Below are 20,157 nucleotides of genomic sequence, written 5' to 3'. Positions count from 1 at the left end.
CAGCTCTGGGTTTGTGCTGCAGTGATCCCCCCTCAGCTGAAGGAAGCGGCCGGTTCTACCATCCGCTGCTGATTGCTGGCTATTAAATGGGTCCAGTTTCTTTGTGAAGCAGGAACTTTTGTGGTGCCGATATTCAGACACACCCTGACAAACGGGACCAAAACCCAGTTCAGATGCAGTTAAGTAACTGCTCACCCAGCGCCGCCTGCAGGATGTCATCGGAGGTACAACCACACCTGACAGCACCTGACCCTCAAGAGCACAGCCACGTCTCCAACGCGCATCAGGTGCGTGTTGCGAAAAACCAGCACAAACCTAAACCACACAAATTACAGGCCACACATGCGTAATGCGCACGGCCCACTAAAACAGCAGGCCCCATGTTACTAGGAACCAAAGACATCCGGACCCATCAGCAGGTGGAGCAGCGCAGCAGCTACTCACCGGATCAGCATCAGAAAGATAAACAAATAACAATAATTCAAGTCTTGGAGCTGCAGAGTGAGACGCTGGTTCTGGTTCTGGTTCTGGACCGCCGCAGCTGGTGGTAATATGTCCCAGATGGATCTGCTCAGCATCCAGACTCTCACAGCGAGCAGCAGCTTGGAGCTGCAGCAGGAACTGAAAACAAGCAAATAATCAGAACCAGCAGAACCAGCAGAACCAGCGTTAATCAGCAGAACCAGCATTAATCAGCTGGCCAATCAGAACCAGCGTTAATCAGCTGGCCAATCAGAACCAGCGTTAATCAGCTGGCCAATCAGAACCAGTGTTAATCAGCAGAACCAGTGTTAATCAGCTGGCCAATCAGAACCAGCGTTAATCAGCTGGCCAATCAGAACCAGTGTTTATCAGCTGGCCAATCAGAACCAGCGTTAATCAGCTGGCCAATCAGAACCAGCGTTAATCAGCTGGCCAATCAGAACCAGCGTTAATCAGCTGGCCAATCAGAACCAGCGTTAATCAGCTGGCCAATCAGAACCAGCGTTAATCAGCTGGCCAATCAGAACCAGCGTTAATCAGCTGGCCAATCAGAACCAGCGTTAATCAGCTGGCCAATCAGAACCAGCGTTAATCAGCTGGCCAATCAGAACCAGTGTTTATCAGCTGGCCAATCAGAACCAGCGTTAATCAGCTGGCCAATCAGAACCAGCGTTAATCAGCTGGCCAATCAGAACCAGTGTTAATCAGCTGGCCAATCAGAACCAGCGTTAATCAGCTGGCCAATCAGAACCAGCGTTAATCAGCTGGCCAATCAGAACCAGTGTTAATCAGCTGGCCAATCAGAACCAGCGTTAGTCTTGATTCAGTAACTCATGTTTATTTTGATGCTTTTGACTTTAATGAATGTTTCCTCTTCTAGACATTATTTGATAGTGTTGAGATTTATTCCTGTATAATTTATAGCTGAGAGCCTCACTGATAAATATTATTTAACTGTTAAATATTATTTAACTGATAAATATTATTTTAATATTATTTAACTGATAAATATTATTTAACTGATAAATATTATTTAACTGATAAATATTATTTAACTGTTAAATATTATTTTAATATTATTTTACTGATAAATATTTACTGATAAATATTATTTTACTGATTGCAGGTTTTCAGTCTGTCTGACTGACTAGCTGCTGTTTTAGTATTTCAGGTGAATTCACTAGCAGAACATTTTCCCATCTCTCCAGATCACATGGAATCATTTCCACCTGAAGTGAAACATTAACAGCCAATCGGCAGCAAAACCCTGATGGTTCGTCAGCAGAAGCCGATCAGCTCAGGGAAACAAGGCACCAGCTTGTTGGAGCTGGTTTCACGTCCACCATTTTGGATCAAAGCAGTGACACTAGACCAGCTGCAGGCCAGATAATCCTGATTCGGACCCGGTACCGGGTCAGAATGTCTCAGATTAACAGATGAATCAGTTTCTGCTCTGGTTCCTAAATGCTTGGAGTCGGTTTTCTCTGCAGGACTCACTGCAGAAAGTTTATGTTCTCCTGCAGCATATCAGCCTGCAGATTCTCAGAAAAAGGAAGCGTCGACCCACTGATCTCCTTGATTGGTGTGTCACAGCTGAAGCTCCACCTGCTGACAAACCACAGAGTCGAACTTCCTGTTAAACCGTCTGCAGCTTCCACTTCGCTGCTTTATTTCCCCTCTTTGTGCATCTAATGCTCCCAGTTACACATTTCAAGGCTGGTTTCTGAAACATGAGCAAGAAAAAGACATTTCAGTGTCATTCAGCTGCAGGAGCTTCTCTTCCAGGCAACCAGCAGGGGGCGCTTCGTCAGCAGCTGCTGCAGCCTGTAGAGCAGCAGCTGCTGAACAGTCCAAGTTCTGGTGAGAAGTCGGGTCTGGGGAGTCGGCTGGAGATGAAGTGATGAGATAGAAACAGCAGGAGGAAGAGGAGGAAGAGGAGGAGCAGGAGGAAGAGGAGAAGAAGGAGGAGGAGCAGCAGCAGGAGGTCCAACCAGAGGAACTTCTGCATCAGACGTTGCAACAGACACCGACAGCAGGAAGCACACATGACACCCTGAACGTCACTCTGCTTCAGCAGCCAGACCCGTCGGACCGGAGCCACCGGAGACCGGTCAGAACCGAGACACGGGCCCAACAGAACCAGAGCAGAACCACAAGAGCTGCAGGAGGAGGAAAGCAGAAGTTTAAAGAGGTAAAAGGAGAAGCAAGTGGAGGCAGACAAACCCGGACCTCTGACCAGAACCAGAACCAGGGAGGAGGTGCAGAAAGGCTGAGGACGGTGGAGCAGCGGGTGGAGCGCGATGGAGGAGGACATCAGGAAGCAGGGGATGCTCTTCCTCCAGCAGCAGCGTTTCGGGAAGGTAAACCCTGACAGGAACCTTGTGGGTCAGCCTGGTGGGTTCTGTGGGCCCGGTTCTGACGGTGTGTGTGTGTGCAGAAGTGGAAGCGGGTGTGGTGCGTCCTGTACCGGGAGAGCTCCTGCTCCATCTCCAGGATGGAGTTCTTTGAGTGTAAAGACGGAGGCAACGTGGAGAAGAACGACAAGACTCTGCGCAAGCAGCAGGAGAGCAAGAAGGTAACCGCCCTCCTCCGTTTCCATGGCGATAACATCCCCCGTTTCCACGGCGATGACCCCCGCTCCCACGGCCCCCAGGTGATCCGGCTGGCGGACTGCATCCGGGTCTCGGAGGTGGAGGTGGACGGCGGGCCGCGGGACACCGGCGCCTTCCTGGTGGAAACCACGGAGAAGATCTTCGTGTTCGCCGCGGATCGGAACCAGCTGGACGACTGGACCCACCGGCTGTGTGAGGTCGCCTTCCCTGTAGGTACACCCGGTTCTGATCGGCCCGATCAGCCAGCCGCTGAGGCAGCTCAGCCGTTCCCACCCACAGGCCGGTTCTGGTTCTGGTTCTGGTCTGACAAGAAAGAGGAAGAAGGTCCGAGAGCGGTTCTGAGCCGGACCTGTCCTCTGAAAGTAGAACCAGCTGAGGTCAGGGGTCACAAAGGGTTGGTTCTGGTTCAGAATGTTTGACCGTCCTCTGGCGATCAACTGGACCACGACCAGAACCTCATCCAGAACCTCAGCCGGTCCAAACTGATTGTCCTCCGATTCTACCAGCAGAACCAGCACCGTGGTACCACACGGTTCTGCTGGAAGCTCTGGACCGATCAGAACCGATCAGAACCGATCAGAACCTGATAATTGAGGGTTTCTCTGTGAGATTATAATCTGGATCATCAGGGAAGCTGAGCAGCAGAATCTGATCTGAGCGTTTTGGATCAGATGAAGGATTTGAACTGGATTATGAAGAATCATCATCATGGATCAGATTATAGATTATAGATTATCAGCTCCACTGCTGGACAGCATGTTGGTCATTCTGACGGAAGGAAATCGGTTTAATCTGAGATTTAAATGACATCCTGGTTAAAATAACTCAGAGCTTCTTTACTTGATCGGATCAGTGATCCACTGATCAGGTTCTGCTCAGAGGTTCTGGTCCAGAAACAGTCGGGTCAGAATTTAAAGCAGGAAGTTTGGAGCCATCCAGGTTTTAGTGATGCAGCAATCAGGTATCATATTAATCTGGTAGAAAATAAATCAGCTTCAGTTGTTTCTGCAGCGCTGCAGTCAGACTCAGCAGGGCCGGATCTCCAGGGGGGCCGGATCTCCAGGGGGGCCGGATCTTCAGGGGGGCCGGATCTCCAGCAGGGCCGGATCTCCAGGGGGGCCGGATCTCCAGGGGGCCGGATCTCCAGGGGGGCCACACTTCATGTCCTTAAAGCTCTACTTATAAATATTAGCTTCCCGTTAGTCCAGATGCTGCTTATTAAAATAAAATATTAAGTCATCTAAAGAAAACGTTGGGACATGTAGTCTCGGGTCCCTGAAAAACGACATCACAGGAACATTTCATGTTTCACGAACGCTAGGGTTAGCGTTAGCACTGCTCAAAGTGATGAACTGTAGCAGTTTAAAGTCTGCTAGCTGCTAGCCAACAATGACTCACTGGACTCTGTGGTTGGAGCATTAGCCTCCTTCCCATTAGCCCCTTTCCCATTAGCAACATTCCTATTAGCCTTTTTCCCATTAGCATCCTTCCCATTAGCCACCTTTCCGTTAGCCTCCTTCCTATTAGCCACCTTCCTGTTAGCCTCCTTCCCATTAGCAACATTCCTATTAGCCTTTTTCCCATTAGCCTCCTTCCCATTAGCCACCTTCACGTTAGCCTCCTTCCCATTAGCAACATTCCTATTAGCCTCCTTCCCATTAGCCACCTTCCTGTTAGCCTCCTTCCCATTAGCAACATTCCTATTAGCCTTTTTCCCATTAGCCTCCTTCCCATTAGCCACCTTCACGTTAGCCTCCTTCCCATTAGCAACATTCCTATTAGCCTCCTTCCCATTAGCCACCTTCACGTTAGCCTCCTTCCCATTAGCAACATTCCTATTAGCCTTTTTCCCATTAGCATCCTTCCTATTAGCATCCTTCCCGTCAGGTTTTTGAATCAATTGTTTTTTACCCAGAACTTCACTGACGACTCTAAGATCAACACCAGAACCAGAACCAGAACCAGATAGAAATATTACCGTAACAAAGCTGCTCTACAAAGGAGAGGTCTCACTCTAACAAAAACTGCTGGTCTGATGCGTTTTTGGATAAAACGTTTCTGGTCTTCATTCAGAAGTTCTTCACTGTGGATCCAAAAATGCAACTCAAGTAAGATCAGCGATTCTTCACGATAAATACTCAAGTAAAGGCTAAAAGTACGGTGCAGTATAACTACTCCTACAAGTACTTTTTTCTCAAAAAGTTGCTCAAGTAAGTAAGTAAGTGTGACTAGTTACTACCTCTGCAGATGACGTAACTTTTAACCCAGGAAAGCATTTAGACCAGCCACTCTAGCTTATTTTATCTGTAGTTTCACTATTTAGAATGGAATTAGATACTTAGCAGCACTTAGTTTACATTTAATTACATTAGTTTCCTTTATTTTGTTTGCATTTCCTGTTAAAAGCACTTGAACTGCCTTGCTGCTGAAAATGTGCTGTATAAATAAAATGACCTCAATCTGTGCTCAGATTTCGATGAAAGAAAGTCAAACGTCAGAATCAGATGGAATTTCTGGGAGAAATGTTGCCTAGGAGACAGAAACGTCCTAAACAAAGTCACGAGATCCGAGGAGCAGCAGGAAAGTTGTGTTGAGATCAGGACTGGAGAAAGCGACAGATTTTATTCATCAGACTTTAACTTGTAAACATCTTAATGTTCATTTTATCGACATTCAGAGGATTTCCAGCATGGAAGCCTCTCGGTTCACGACCCGGATCAGAACCGGCAGGCGGACCGGGTCAGCAGGTTCTGGTAAAAATAGCAGGATGCTGACAGACAGCCGGCCTCTTGACTCACATCGCCACTTCCCCTTTAAGAGAGCGCAACAGGAAGTGCAGGCAGCCAATCAGAGGAGCTCAAGGAGACGACGAAGACTAAAGAACCTGGACCTGAACCAGAACCTGGACCTGAACCTGGACTGGACCTGGACCAGAACCTGGACCTGAACCTGGACTGGACCTGGACTGGACCAGAACCAGGGCCAGAACCTGGACCTGAACCAGAACCTGAACCAAAACCTGGACCAGAACCTGGACCTGGACCAGAACCTGGACCTGAACCTGGACTGGACCTGGACTGGACCAGAACCAGGGCCAGAACCTGGACCTGAACCAGAACCTGGACCAGAACCTGAACCAGGACCTGAACCAAAACCTGGACCAGAACCAGGACCTGGACTTGAACCAGGACCTGAACCAGAACCTGGACCTGAACCAGAACCTGGAACTGAACCAGGACCTGAACCAGAACCTGGACCTGGACCAGGACCAAAACCTGGAACTGAACCAGAACCTGGGCCTGAACCTGGACCAGAACCTGGACCTGAACCAGAACCTGGACCAGAACCTGGACTTGGACCAGGACCTGAACCAAAAAATGGACCTGAACCAGAACCTGGACCAGAACCTGGACCAGAACCAGAACCTGAACCAGAACCTGGACTTGGACCAGGACCTGAACCAAAACCTGGACCTGAACCAGAACCTGGACCAGAACCAGAACCTGAACCAGAACCTGGACCTGAACCAAAACCTGGACCTGAACCAGAACCTGGACCAGAACCAGAACCTGGACCTGAACCAGGACCAAAACCTGGAACTGAACCAGAACCAGGACCTGGACTGGACCAGAACCTGGAACTGAACCAGAACCTGGACCAGAAACTGGACCAGAACCAGAACCTTGACCTGAACCTGGACCAGAACCTGAACCAGGACCAGAACCAGAACCTGGACCTGAACCAGCTCAAGGTTGGATCTAAGAGAAAAAAACCCACTGAAACTGATAAAAATTATATATATTTTAATAATAATAATAATAATGATAATGGTTCTGATGGAAGGTCCGTCAGACCGGGAGGCTCTGGGTTCTGGATCAGGTTCAGCCGTTGGTAGAAACCCGTCACAGGAACTCATTTCCCGTAGATCTGAGTGATTGTTCGGTTGCATGCAGATGATTCCGTGATGATAAACCGATTTCTGTCCATCAGATGAGCTGGACGGAGGGCGGAGCCAAGAGAGGCAGCCTGCAGCGAGGAAACCGGGTGGAGGACGAGGAGGGCATGGAGGACAACTCCCTGTACAGCGGCCGAGAGAAAGGTAGGACGGCGGGTCGGAGTCACAGACCCTCAGCCTTCAGCTCATCCTACATTCTGGACTTCCTGTTTGCCTTCAAGGCTTCCTGTTGTCCTTCAACTCTTCCTGTTTGCCTTCAAGGCTTCCTGTTGTCCTTCAACTCTTCCTGTATGCCTTCAGGACTTACTGTTTGCCTTCATTACTTCTTGTTTTCCTTCAGGACTTCCTGTATGCCTTCAGGACTTCCTGTTTGCCTTCAAGGCTTCCTGTTGTCCTTCAACTCTTCCTGTTTGCCTTCAAGGCTTCCTGTTGTCCTTCAACTCTTCCTGTATGCCTTCAGGGCTTCCTGTTTGCCTTCAGTACTTCCTGTTTGCCTTCAAGGCTTCCTGTTGTCCTTCAACTCTTCCTTTTTGCCTTCATTACTTCCTGTTTGCCTTCAACTATTCCTGTATGCCTTCAGGACTTCCTGTTTGCCTTCAACTATTCCTGTATGCCTTCAGGACTTCCTGTTTGCCTTCAACTATTCCTGTATGCCTTCAGGACTTCCTGTTTGCCTTCAACTCTTCCTGTATGCCTTCAGGACTTCCTGTTTTGCCTTCAGGACGTCTTATTTTGCCTTCAAGTCTTCCTGTATGCCTTCAGGACTTCCTGTATGCCTTCAACTCTTCCTGTATGCCTTCAGGACTTCCTGTATGCCTTCAAGTCTTCCTGTATGCCTTCAGGACTTCCTGTATGCCTTCAACTCTTCCTGTATGCCTTCAAGTCTTCCTGTATGCCTTCAGGACTTCCTGTATGCCTTCAGGACTTCCTGTATGCCTTCAACTCTTCCTGTATGCCTTCAGGACTTCCTGTTTTGCTTTCAGGACTTCCTGTTTTCCTTAAACTCTTCCTGTATGCCTTCAGAACTTCCTGTATGCCTTCAACTCTTCCTGTATGCCTTCAGGACTTCCTGTTTTGCCTTCAGGACGTCTTATTTTGCCTTCAACTCTTCCTGTATGCCTTCAGGACTTCCTGTATGCCTTCAACTCTTCCTGTATGCCTTCAGGACTTCCTGTATGCCTTCAACTCTTCCTGTATGCCTTCAGGACTTCCTGTTTTGCTTTCAGGACTTCCTGTTTTCCTTAAACTCTTCCTGTATGCCTTCAGAACTTCCTGTATGCCTTCAACTCTTCCTGTATGCCTTCAGGACTTCCTGTATGCCTTCAAGTCTTCCTGTATGCCTTCAGGACTTCCTGTATGCCTTCAACTCTTCCTGTATGCCTTCAGGACTTCCTGTTTTGCTTTCAGGACTTCCTGTATGCCTTCAAGTCTTCCTGTATGCCTTCAGGACTTCCTGTATGCCTTCAACTCTTCCTGTATGCCTTCAGGACTTCCTGTTTTGCTTTCAGGACTTCCTGTATGCCTTCAACTCTTCCTGTATGCCTTCAGGACTTCCTGTATGCCTTCAACTCTTCCTGTATGCCTTCAGGACTTCCTGTATGCCTTCAGGACTTCCTGTTTGCCTGCAGGACGTCCTGTTTTTCAGGACTTCCTGTTTGCGGTGTAAACCCAACCTCACTTTCTGCTGCCTCGCCCGGTTAATCAACCAAAGAGACGTTTGGACCCAGCAGCACTGAGGGTCTGACCTTTCACCTCTGACCTGAGCTGCTCTTGGTTCTGGATGGGTCAGCCTTGTTCTGGCTCCTGCAGTCCAGAACTCAGTGTGGGTTGTACTCGGTTCTGATGGGCATGCAGACGTGTCCTCAGCTTCTTGTTAGGCACGGGTCAGAACCGCATCTAACCCGTCTTCAGGAGGTGACCCGGCCCACATCATGACACCAGCTTTACCAGAACCGGGCTGCAGCACCGACCCATCTGACCCAGCAAGATGTTCTGCTGACTCACGGAAAAACTTTGTACATTTCTGCTATTTGGACCAGAACCCGACCAGCCAGAACTAGGTCCAGCTGGATCGGTCCACAGAGAACGTCTCTGTGGGGTTTGATGATCGGATCTCTGGGCCGGCGGGTTCTGGTTCCGGCCTGAGGACAGAAATAGTTCGCCAACCGGCTCAGAGTGTCGCAGCAGTTTCCACTGCGGTCGGCGCTGCAGCTCAGCGTAGTGGAAACTTTGAGAGCCGGTTCCTGCTGCGGTCGCAGCCGGCCAGCGCTGCAGCGACGCAGACACCTCAGCTTTTATCTTGGCGGGACAAACTTCCTGTTTCTCAGCAGGAAACGCTGACATCAGCTGAGCCAGGAAGCTGTTGTCTTCAGTTAGTCCTGAGGATGGAACCGGACCTGAGAACGGAACCGGACCTGCAGCTGCAGAGTTTCCTCTAAGCACTAATTATAAAGTGTCCAGTTCTGATCCGGTTCAGTCAGAACCGGACAGAGCGGTTCTGGTCCTGGTTGTGGTTCTGATCTGGTTCTCAATGATCTTCCTCTGAACATTTGACTCAGCAGCTCAAAGCTTCAGGAAGTCACGCTTCTATTTTTAGCTGTTCGGATCTGAGCAGTTCTGGGCGGTTCTGTTTGGATCTGAGCGGTTCTGTTCAGATCTGAGCGGTTCTACCACAGGTCTGAGGTCAGAACAAACGTCTCCAGAAGCTGCTGCTCCACTTCCTGCAGCACCTGCAGTTTCCCTGAACAGGAACAGCTTCAGTTCATCTGAGACGAAGCTGCTGCCGCCGACCCAGAAGTCCGTCTGGCTCGTCCAGAACCAGAACCTGAGATGAGACAAGGAGGTACGCTGATCTGCAGCCTGTTCTGGACCCGCTGTCTGGGGTTCTGGACATGAGGAAGGACCGGGGTCCAAACCGAGTCTCACTTACTAGCTGAGCAGAACCGGGTCCAACTTAGTTGTTAGCTTGTTGTACCTATAGATCTACAGGCAAACGGATTCTAAAGCAGAAAATGGACGCCATCGCTCCTGGCTTCTGTTGGCCCAGTATAAACTCTCAATGGGAGAAAACCCTGATGCGGCACTGAAGGCAGATGAGAATCAAGAGGTCAGATACTGGTGCTGATGTCCAGATTAAACTGCTTCAGCTTCATGTTTTTCTCTGCCAAATTGAGTTTGTCAACCTGACAGCTCGGCATTGTTGATGCTTTTGTTGTTGACGCCTGTCAGAGTTCCTCAAGGCAGCCTTGGCTACTATCCAGTAGCTCTCCACATCGGCAGGTGAATATGTGTGAATGTGCTTTGGAGTCCTCTGGCCTTGATAAAGTTCTCTACAGCTACAGGCCGTTTACCACGTGTAGGTTAGTGATTTCAGATTAGAACTTTCACAGTTCACCGCCAGCTTTGGATCCACAAAGATGCGAAACTCTGTAGATTTCGTAGTGAGCTGGAAGTTGAGCTTTACGCCAGTTGACGAAGCTTTCTTTCACTTCTCACTAGTGGAGCATTTCTCCACAGAGATTTCTTCCTGCCAGACACGATCTTCCCTCTAATCGGAAAAATGGAATCAATAGTTATGGAATAAATAATCAATGCATGTAACCATCCGAAGGGCACCAAGTCGTTGTGTTTCGGAGGCCTGTGATTGGCCCCAGCACGGCGTCACATGCCTCAGATATTTCACTAATTAATCATCAAACTGAATTTATCAAACGCTTTGTGTGACACAGTGCGGGACTTCAAAGTATCTGTCCGGAGAACGGATGCGTCAGATCGATGCCGGCTGAAGGGGGACGGCGTCCTGAGAGCCGACATGGACGCACTGCACCTGATGGACAAGACGGGGGACATCCTGTACACCTGGCCGTACAGGTACCTGCGGCGCTTCGGACGGGACAAGGTAGCGCACACAACCACCACGAGTCTGACGTCGTCTTCAAAGCCAAGGGTGGGGTGGTAGGGTGGAGCGGGGCATGGAGCAGTGGTCTACTGTCTGGGTCTCTGCTGTCCTCAGGACAGACTGGGACACAATGGCTAGGTTCATCAGCAGGGGAAGCTAGGGCAGGTTTCAGATCAGAACCATTGACCCGATGTTTCTGTTAAAGCTGGTTCTTGGAGACCAATCTGTTGAGCTCCTCATGTCTTTAGGTAGATGGACACTGTCCTTTACCATCTCATCCATCTGTCCCATCCTGCCTGTTAATGGCGTTCAGATCCGCTGATGCTTCTCCTTCCAGTTTGATCTCTTGATGTTTAGATGTGAAGACCAACGGTGGACGCCTCTTGTCCTCTGTGGGTCCAGAATAATCGTCTTCAGAAAGATAACTGATTATTTGGTCATGATTCGACACTTGCAGGTTTTGTGAGGCGGTTCTAGTCCAGGACTGCTGACCTGCAGACAGAAACGCTAAACAACCATTTTGTTCCCTCCAGTCCACCTTCTCCTTCGAGGCGGGTCGCAGGTGTGACTCCGGCGAGGGAAGCTTCGAGTTCGACACCAAGCAGGGAAACCTGCTGTTCCAGGCCGTGGAGGCCGCCATCAACCTGCAGAAGATCTCCCTTCCCCACAGACAGACCTCCGGAGGGGGCCCAATGCCTGCAGAGACCGGCCCCAACCACCACAACCTCACCCTGCCAGCCCCACCCGCTAACCCCGCCCTGGGCCACAGCCGAACGCCGCCGCCACAGAAGCAGCCCCGTGTCCAGGTCCAACAGGTACAACCTGAGGCATTACTTAAGGAGAGACTTCAGAATAAAAGCAGGAACTTCAGAATAAAAGCTGGCATTTCTGAACAAAAGCACTGTTTATATAAAACAGGCAGTATTTATAATGTTGTGCAGTTTCACTTATTGATTAAAAAAGGTCGTTGAGTCTTGCTGGGAGTCTTGGCCGGGTTTCAGCGGGTCCGGGTGCTGACCCGCTGTAACCTGTTCCTGCAGGAGTCCAACCTTAGTTGTGTCTGCAGGGCGATGAAGGTGTGTACAGCATGGTGACGGAGCCTCAACACCTGCACAAGAGCCATAACAAAGACGCTGAGAGCTCCAACTCTTCACAGCAGCAGCGCCCCCAGCTGGTAGGATTCAGTACATCAGTTACAGACATGAAACATCTAAATGCCCCAGGAATATTGTTGATGTTTAAGAATGACCTTTGACCCGGCCGGTCCCTGCTGTCTTCAGGCCCGTCTGGAGCCGCCGGTGGATAAAATGCTGACCGGCGTGAAGAGTTTGACCCTGGACACCCGCGGCCTCCCCGTCCCCAGGAAGAGCCAGGTGAAGATGATCTCCAGCTGCCCGTTGCCCAACGCCAGCCCTGAATCGGGCAGCGGCCAGCTGCCTGGCCCCGCCTCCAGCCCCGCCCCCGGCGCCCGCCTCAGCCCCAAACTCGGCTCCAACCCCAACCTGGAGCAGACCTACTCCCAGATCAGCATGGCGGACGTCACTGTGCGCGCCACCAAGAAGGACAAGAAGGGCGGTGGCGCTGCGGCGACAGGTAGGGATGCGGACTACTCGCTGCCCTTCGACACCCTCGCCTCTAACATCATGTCCGACATCCTGGCGGCGGACCAGGGCGGTCCGGGTGCTGACCCGCTCTACGACAGCATCGACGAGCTGAAGATCCGGAACATCTTCCGGAGTGAAGCCAGGACAACAGACGGCACTTACAGGAAGGTGGACCACATCTACGACGAGCCTGAAGGCTGCGCGGCGGCCACAGGGCCGCCGGCCGCGCCCCACCCCTCGGTCTACGATGACCCAGAGGAGATGAGAGGAGATGCCTGGAGGATCATGGGTACCTCTGTCGACCCCAAAGGCCACGAGTATCCCTACAACCCCCGTGTGGACGACTACGCCGTGCCCAGGAGGCCCAAGAGGGCATTTGCTTCCCAGAAGAGCGTCGCTAGTGAAGAAGAGGAGGAGCAGAAACAGGAGGAGCCGCAGGAAGAGGACGTGGAGGGCGACGAACAGGAGGAGCTGGAGGAGAAACAGTTTTCACCGTATGACAACCTGGTCGTTAAAATGGCCTGAAGGAGGCAGAGCAGCTGTTTCATCCACCTATGGCCTGGCTGGATGGAGGAACTCCTGACTGAACGCTTTATTAAGCAGCTTCCATGTTGAAGGAGCTGCAGCTACCTGTAGCTCCATGGACCCATAGCTACCTGTAGCCCAGCAGAATGGAAACCATCTGAAAAACTGTAGCTTGAGGTAAAGATGAAGCCACTGCTGTGGTGTGACTGATAACCTCTGCAGCTAGCCAGCTATGCTAACGTAAATATTTCCAGAGTTGGTCTAATTTTGACCCGTTTCATTTTACGTGAGGTCTTCATGCTGTAGTTCGTTTTGATGTCATTAAACAAAACTGATGAAGCTTCAAGTCAGACATGTTGGATGTTTTTATCTCCTCAGTGAGATGTTAGCATGCTAACATTAGCTTTGTTAGCTACATCACTGCTAAGGTTCCCCCATGCTTCATGTGAAGAGTCAAAACCTGGATGGTTCTAGAGGTTTCTAGAGGACTCCAGAAGGTTCTTTACGGTTCTGGAGCTGGTTGGACCCTCTGCTTCCAGTCACTGGGTCCACCAGCAGAGGAACCTGCTGCGGTTCTGGACGCGTTTCTGCAGGTTTCTCTGTGAAGCCTCCATGCAGCAGCAGCCAGTGGTTCATCTCTGTCTGGGCGGTTCCAATCGGGTCTGAATGTTTCTCTTCTCGCCTCGGGCCGCTGATGCCGCTTCCTGTTAAAGTCGCAGCTCTCTGAGCGCCGTCACTCTCAGGTCAGAGGTCAGCTCTGGCTGATGCGGCCACGCAGCAAGTGACTTTAACTAGGCCCCAGGTTGGGTGAGAAGTGATGTTTTATCGTTTTATCTCTCGTAAAGCTGCTGAATATTTCAGGTCGTCCTCCTGTCCTGATCTGAACCATGAAAAAGTTTCTGCAGCTGCTGGGAATAAATAATCTAAAACATTCTCAAATTATAAACTAAAGGAGGAATTATGAAAGGTTTCCACAAATCACGACCACTTTAAATGACGTCTAAACTTAAAATCAGTGAAAACAGGCTGAAGTTTTCTGATCGATCTTTTGTCATGGTGTGCAGTGAGCGGCCTCCACCAGCAGGGGGCAGCAGAAGCTAGCAGCTGTTGGTCTGAGCTTCTTCCTAAAGTCTGAATAAATATCAGAACCAGGCAGTTTGGCTCAGGAAATGGGAATAATCTGGTTCCTTCTGCTTCCACATCTGGACTTCGCCAGCTTTCTTCAGGAAAGGCTGCAGCATCTGGAGCGGCCATGATGCGTTTCTAAAACAGTTCCTCTGCATCAGGGCCGGCCCAAACCTCCATGGGGCCCTGAGCAGCGTCTGGTTTTGGGGCCCTCTATTCCTGCTAATAATGTGGATTTCTGCAGTCACCAGTCAGACGATCAGATCCCCCACACACCGGATACAGGATAGATTTATCAACCAGCTGATTTATCGGCCGATACTTCCATGTGAAGCCGATTTCTCCACCTTTTAAAAACCAGATGCTGTCCTCTTCTGCTGCAGTGAGAGGCTTGCCTGACCAGCTCATCAGCTCATGTCTGCACATTTGCGGTTAACAATAGCCAATCCACTGATGCGCAAGTGGGTCCTTTTGGACCCGGTCAGGTCAGGTCATCTTTTTGCAACATCTTTGTGATGAAAAGTTTTCATCACTTCATATTCCAGGTATTCCTCAAGAAGCATGTTACTGATATCATGCAATTCACATTTTTTATTTACCTTTTATACATTTTAAGAAATAGCCCAGGACATGCTGACGATGTTTCTCAGCTGGTCTGGGAACGGCAGGGGTTCAAGGCCAGCTGGAACAAGAGGCTGGGTAGAGCGAACTCTGAGCCTCCTGATGACCCCACGACCCGACCCCGGATAAACGGATGGATGGATGGATGGATGGATCACACACAAACACTCACATGCGTGATACACACAGCATAATAGAGACAGTAATGTTAGCTAGCTTGGTTAGCTAGCTAGCTAGTTTCAGGAAACGTGCTCTTTTGCAGCCCCCCCCCCCCCCCCCCCCACACACACACACACACACACACACATACTGGATGTTAACATTTTTCATTATTGCATATATATATATATATATATATATATGCAATAATGATGAAATCATCATTGTTTTTGTAAAATTGCTGCTGTTGTCATTTTATTTTAAAAATGTTCTACAAATGAAAATATTTCAAACATGAAATAAGTCTAGTGTGAAATAAAACTGGGAAAGTTTTATACAAAACATTTTTCTGAATCAAAAACACATCGATCGGGTCCAAAAGGACCCAGAAGATGTCCAGTCAGCCACTCAGGCATCAGAGGGTTAAAAGGTGAGCGATTTGCCCTTCCTGCTACATTTAACAACATTTCAGATACTAAGAAATTGGCATCACCAACATCAGCAGGTCAGGCTAATAAAGATCGGTGATCGGTGCAGAGATGGAAAACATTCATGACATTCATTGATCAAATTAAATTGTCTTTAATTACAGCATCTAAACATGTCATTTATACCAGCTGAGTGTTTCTCCCCTCAGGATGTGGACCGGTACCGGTACCGGGCTGATTGTGAGCCTTTGTTTCAGACTCATACATTATGAGCAGCAAACATCATGTCGCAGCTCAGCGCCGCCATATTAATGCAGCAGCCATTAGCCTGATGGACAAACGTTCATGTCGAGCATTGAGAAGTTTTAATTATTGTTATCAGCGTTAAGCAACGTTTTGAAAACTCAAACATTTCGGGCCGACCAGGAGAATCAGCTCCTCTGGAGTTAAAACAGTTTTACACCAGCGCAAAGGCGCTAGCTTAAATGTCTGGCTGCTGCGGTCACCAAGCTAAGTTCTGTTAGCAACTTTCTATTTTATACTTGCTGAACAAAGTAATGTTTAGAAAATCTGTTTGATAGAAATTACATTACCGAGAGAAAACCAATCTTGTCTTTTTTCTATTCTTCCTCTTTCTTTTCTCTCTCCCTGAAGGATAAATCAGTTTCTTCTTCTTCTTCTGTTTTCTGGCGGTTGTAAACATCTTCTAGCTGCATTACCGCCACCTTCCACACTGGAGTATAGATTCGATGTCCCATCACTATAATCTGACTTGCTAAGGAAACTAAAGATGCTGTTAATTAAATGCTACATCCTCAGACGATCTTTGCAGCAAATGTTTAATATCTAAATTATCTTTATTTCTATTTAACTCTCTGATTAACACCTCTCTTTCCCGACTACTTATTACATTCTAGAAAAATATGCTGCAGTTTCTGTCTCTCCACAACAACACAAACCTGTCCTCCATCCATCCACTTTCCTCCAGCCGTGTCCCTCAGTGGGGTCAGCAGGGGTCAAACCTGTATTAATTATTTTCAGAGTACCATTTAGCCCGAATGCCCAAACCTCCATCTGGATATAACATCCTCTTCTTCTTTATTCCTCCTACCTTCCCTTCTTTCCTCTACTTTTTTAATGCTATAATAAAATCTTGCCTTTTCTTCTCTATCCCATAATTCCTGCCATTTCTTTTTAATATTTTACTTATACTTTTGACCTCATTTCTGCGTATTTTGGTATCTACCTGAACATTATCCCTTTTTGCTGCACTCTGAGCAAATGTATCCACCAACTCATTTCCTACTATTCAATCTGAGCAGGAATCCAAACTAACTTAACCCTGGATCCATATTATCTAATTCTGAAAACTGATTCATATTCAATATGATATCTTGTCTCGTTTCTGAATTCTGTTCTAAAATACTTATTAATGCACTATCAATAAATCAATATTTCCTTCTCTCTCGTTTCCTCACTCCGTTCCAGAGCCTTTAATATTACAGCCATTAGCTCACCTGTAGAAACCGTCCGTCTGTCTGTTAGTCTTTTATTTTTCATAATATTTAGGTCCACAATTATAAATGCTATTCCAATTTTAGAAGCATCTGTATATACTTGTAAATACGCAGCATATTCTAATTTCCACCTCTTTTTTCCCATTTGCCTCCTTTTCCCAATGAGCTTCAGGTTTTCCGATGAACCAGGTGGAGCATCAGGACTAATTACATAATGATTTATTTCGTCTCACTTATCATTTATAATCCATCCAAAACTATTGATTGTCTTATTTTTTACTTTTTGCGGACCAGGTAGCATCAGAGCATTTGGAGGATCGTTGTAGTTAGTTTAGTTGTTTCCTCCTGGTTTCATCTGATTCTTAAAGCCTGATATTGTTTTCTATCTAATTCTTTTACTAAACTATTAGAAGCTGAATGATATCCATCTATAATCAATTACTGATCTATTTAGTCCTGTTGTTTTTAACCCCTTCCTATCAGCTCCCCATATTCACCTTAAACATCTCATTTAGGATTTTTCTACTTTTCTCTATTATTTTTCTTACATGTATTTTCCATGTCAGTTTTTTGTCAAACCAAATTCCTAAATATTTAATCTGATCTTTGACATCATCCTCATAGAGTTTAAGATTTACAGCATTTATTTTATTATTAGTAAACGTAGACGTTGTAATTCTAGAGCTCAATCTTCTCCATCATGTTTTGCCTCTTGCAGTTTCTTATTTATACATTTTAGATTTTCCTCCTTTTCCAAATGAGGCCGTCAAATAATGACACTTCAAAATATTGATCTATTTTACTAAAACCATCATCAATCATAACAAATAACTTATTCTACTTCCCTGAGGAATTCCTTTTCAATTTGATGTTTTGAACTTATTTCACATTTTAACTTTTATATTCCTTCCAGTTAAAATGTTTAATCCATCTTTATATTTTACCCCTTAAAGCTTTTTGCTTTATTTTAATCAATAATCCTTCTTTCCACAACAGAACTTATGCTTTTTCTATATCCTGAAAGATTTATGTCTAGACCTCTTTATTCACCTGTTTCCTCCTGGTTCCATGTTCCAAACATAGTACAGGATCGACTGGATCCACATGATCTACAGGATCTACAGGATCCACTGGATCTACAGGATCGACTGGATCTACAGGATCTACAGGAAATGACCATAAATTATACAAAGCTTCATGGAGCTCAGGAAGCTTTTCCTCATATTCATCATATTGTGATATTTCAAACAGAAACTATAGTGAAATGTTTTTAACTGTTTCTGTAATGTTAACTTTATTTCATAGCTCATTTACAGAAGACGTGGCTACCGCAGATCTACGTGTCGTTTCTGCCTTATTTTTCCTCATAATTTAACTAAACGTCTTTATTCTTTTCATCAACTGACCGTAATTCTCAACCAAATGAGAAAAAAACCCAATTGTTTTATTTACTTTTCCATCAGAAACAGGTAAAATCTTCACTGAACTGAGATTCTGGAAGCGTCACCAGTTAATCCAGGTTTGCCTCCTAAAGGTGCCGTTAGATGATCAATAACAGGAACGTCAGCCTCTCAGATGACGTCATAGTTTAACGGCGCTCTGAACTCAGTGACCAGTGGGACGAGTTCAGTTAGCAGCGCCATCGTCTGTTTCCCTTTTTGGACCAGTTTATTTCATTGTCTACAAAATAAATAATATAATTCACTTGCTGCCAACATTTTGGAGGTAATATAGTTTAACAGGTTTGCCAGACAAACTTTAACTGTGAGAATATTGTCAGATTACCAAGTTGCACAGCTTTGCTTCTGCAGCCCAGTGAGTCTTAAAGTGAAACGAAATAATGTGGCTTCCATTAAATGAGCAATGAATTAGTTTGCATGGTATTATAACTGTTTATATTTATTGATATGTTTGCACAGCATCTCAGTCAACATCAGACTGAAAAGACGTAAAATGATCGTCATGCTGGATGGTAGAACCAATTCTGACTGTTTAGCATCGTTTCCTTTGAAGTGCGGTGTATTTTAGTGAACTTTTAATATATTCTTCAATCATACCATTATGTTTTGAAGCGCTCTTAGAGAAAGTAGAGACATTTTCATATGTTTATTTACGTTTGTCGCGTTTTGATCAGGAAACGACAAAGCCACCTAATTTTTAAAAACCTCTGCGTTGAGGACCCCGTTTGACGTCACTAGTTAACCTTAAAGCGGCTCTTTCTGTTTTTAATTTGATTTCCCGTCAACAGCCTGCAAACTGTTTCCCACAGTGAACACACGGACACATACTGTAGATATGGTTCATAATCTGCTGGTATCTGACATGTAGGAACATTTATTATTATTTCGGCTGGTCGGTTTGGAAATCACCAACATTAGCTGTTAACTTTATATTTTATTACAGTACAACTTATCGACATTACTTGATATTCCTTTATTTGAACACAAGGAACACCATCAGGTATGCGAGTTAAATTTTATTAAATATGATGACAAACACTTACCGTTTACCTTTTTCTCACCTGTAATGTTAGCAGCTCAGATAACAGAAACCTGAGAGTCAATTCCAGTGTTTTTCTGATCAGTGCTGGTTACAAAAAGCAGAAACTATTTATCTTTACATTGCGGTTATTCATGAGTTAATGTATTCTGGTGAACCTGAATGTGAATGCGATTGTTATTCATTGATCTGGTTATGCTCAAATGCGGTGTTTTCTTTAGAAAATTGTTCTGAAACGTAATTTTCACATGCAACATTAAACATATTTGCGTCAAATGGGATTTATAGTGAAGTTTTGCAAACGTTTTTTTCACGCAAGTAGCATTTTTTCAACAGGCATCGACACGGCCACCTACAGTTTGGAAACATCTGCGGTGCGCAAAGGTTTCAACCAGTTGATTTAGCCACCAGATGATCGATAACACCGGCCGCCGCATGTTACGCAGAGCGGCTTGTAATGCGGGACTCACCTCCCGGTCCGGGATGAATCCATCCTCCTGTCTCTTCTCTGATCCTTTTCCTCTTCGCAGAGAAACTTTCCAAACACATCTGATCTGTTTCTACTCAGTTTGCTGCTTGTGGCTCAGCTTTGGTGCGCAAGTAACCGACAGAATCCGGTTAAAGGATTTTCAAAATAAAAGATCCGCCAGACTCAAATAACACATAAAACGGAAATATTTAATTATTTCTTGCGCGGCCCGGTACCAATTGGTCCACGGACCGGTACCGGT

At 46.8% G+C, this 20,157-nt stretch overlaps 1 protein-coding gene across 1 annotated transcript; it reads left to right on the top strand.

Annotated features, from left to right (window-relative positions):
* Nucleotides 1-1,795: 1,795 nt before the first annotated feature.
* dok2 (docking protein 2) lies at nt 1,796-13,423 on the top strand. Its single transcript, XM_081611074.1, has 8 exons — nt 1,796-2,843; nt 2,921-3,058; nt 3,137-3,304; nt 7,086-7,194; nt 10,779-10,948; nt 11,482-11,763; nt 12,015-12,122; nt 12,229-13,423. The coding sequence occupies exons 1-8, from the start codon at nt 2,784-2,786 to the stop codon at nt 13,075-13,077; spliced, it is 1,884 nt and encodes a 627-aa protein (XP_081467200.1). The 5' UTR covers nt 1,796-2,783; the 3' UTR covers nt 13,078-13,423.
* The last annotated feature ends 6,734 nt before the right edge of the window (nt 13,424-20,157 follow it).

The sequence above is a fragment of the Poecilia reticulata genome, chromosome 9 (genome assembly GCF_904066995.2).
Source record: "Poecilia reticulata chromosome 9, P_reticulata-male-v2, whole genome shotgun sequence".
Classification (NCBI taxonomy): domain Eukaryota; kingdom Metazoa; phylum Chordata; class Actinopteri; order Cyprinodontiformes; family Poeciliidae; genus Poecilia; species Poecilia reticulata.
The sequence above is the reverse complement of the archived record's forward strand: the minus strand, read 5'-3'. Positions and strand labels throughout refer to the sequence as shown.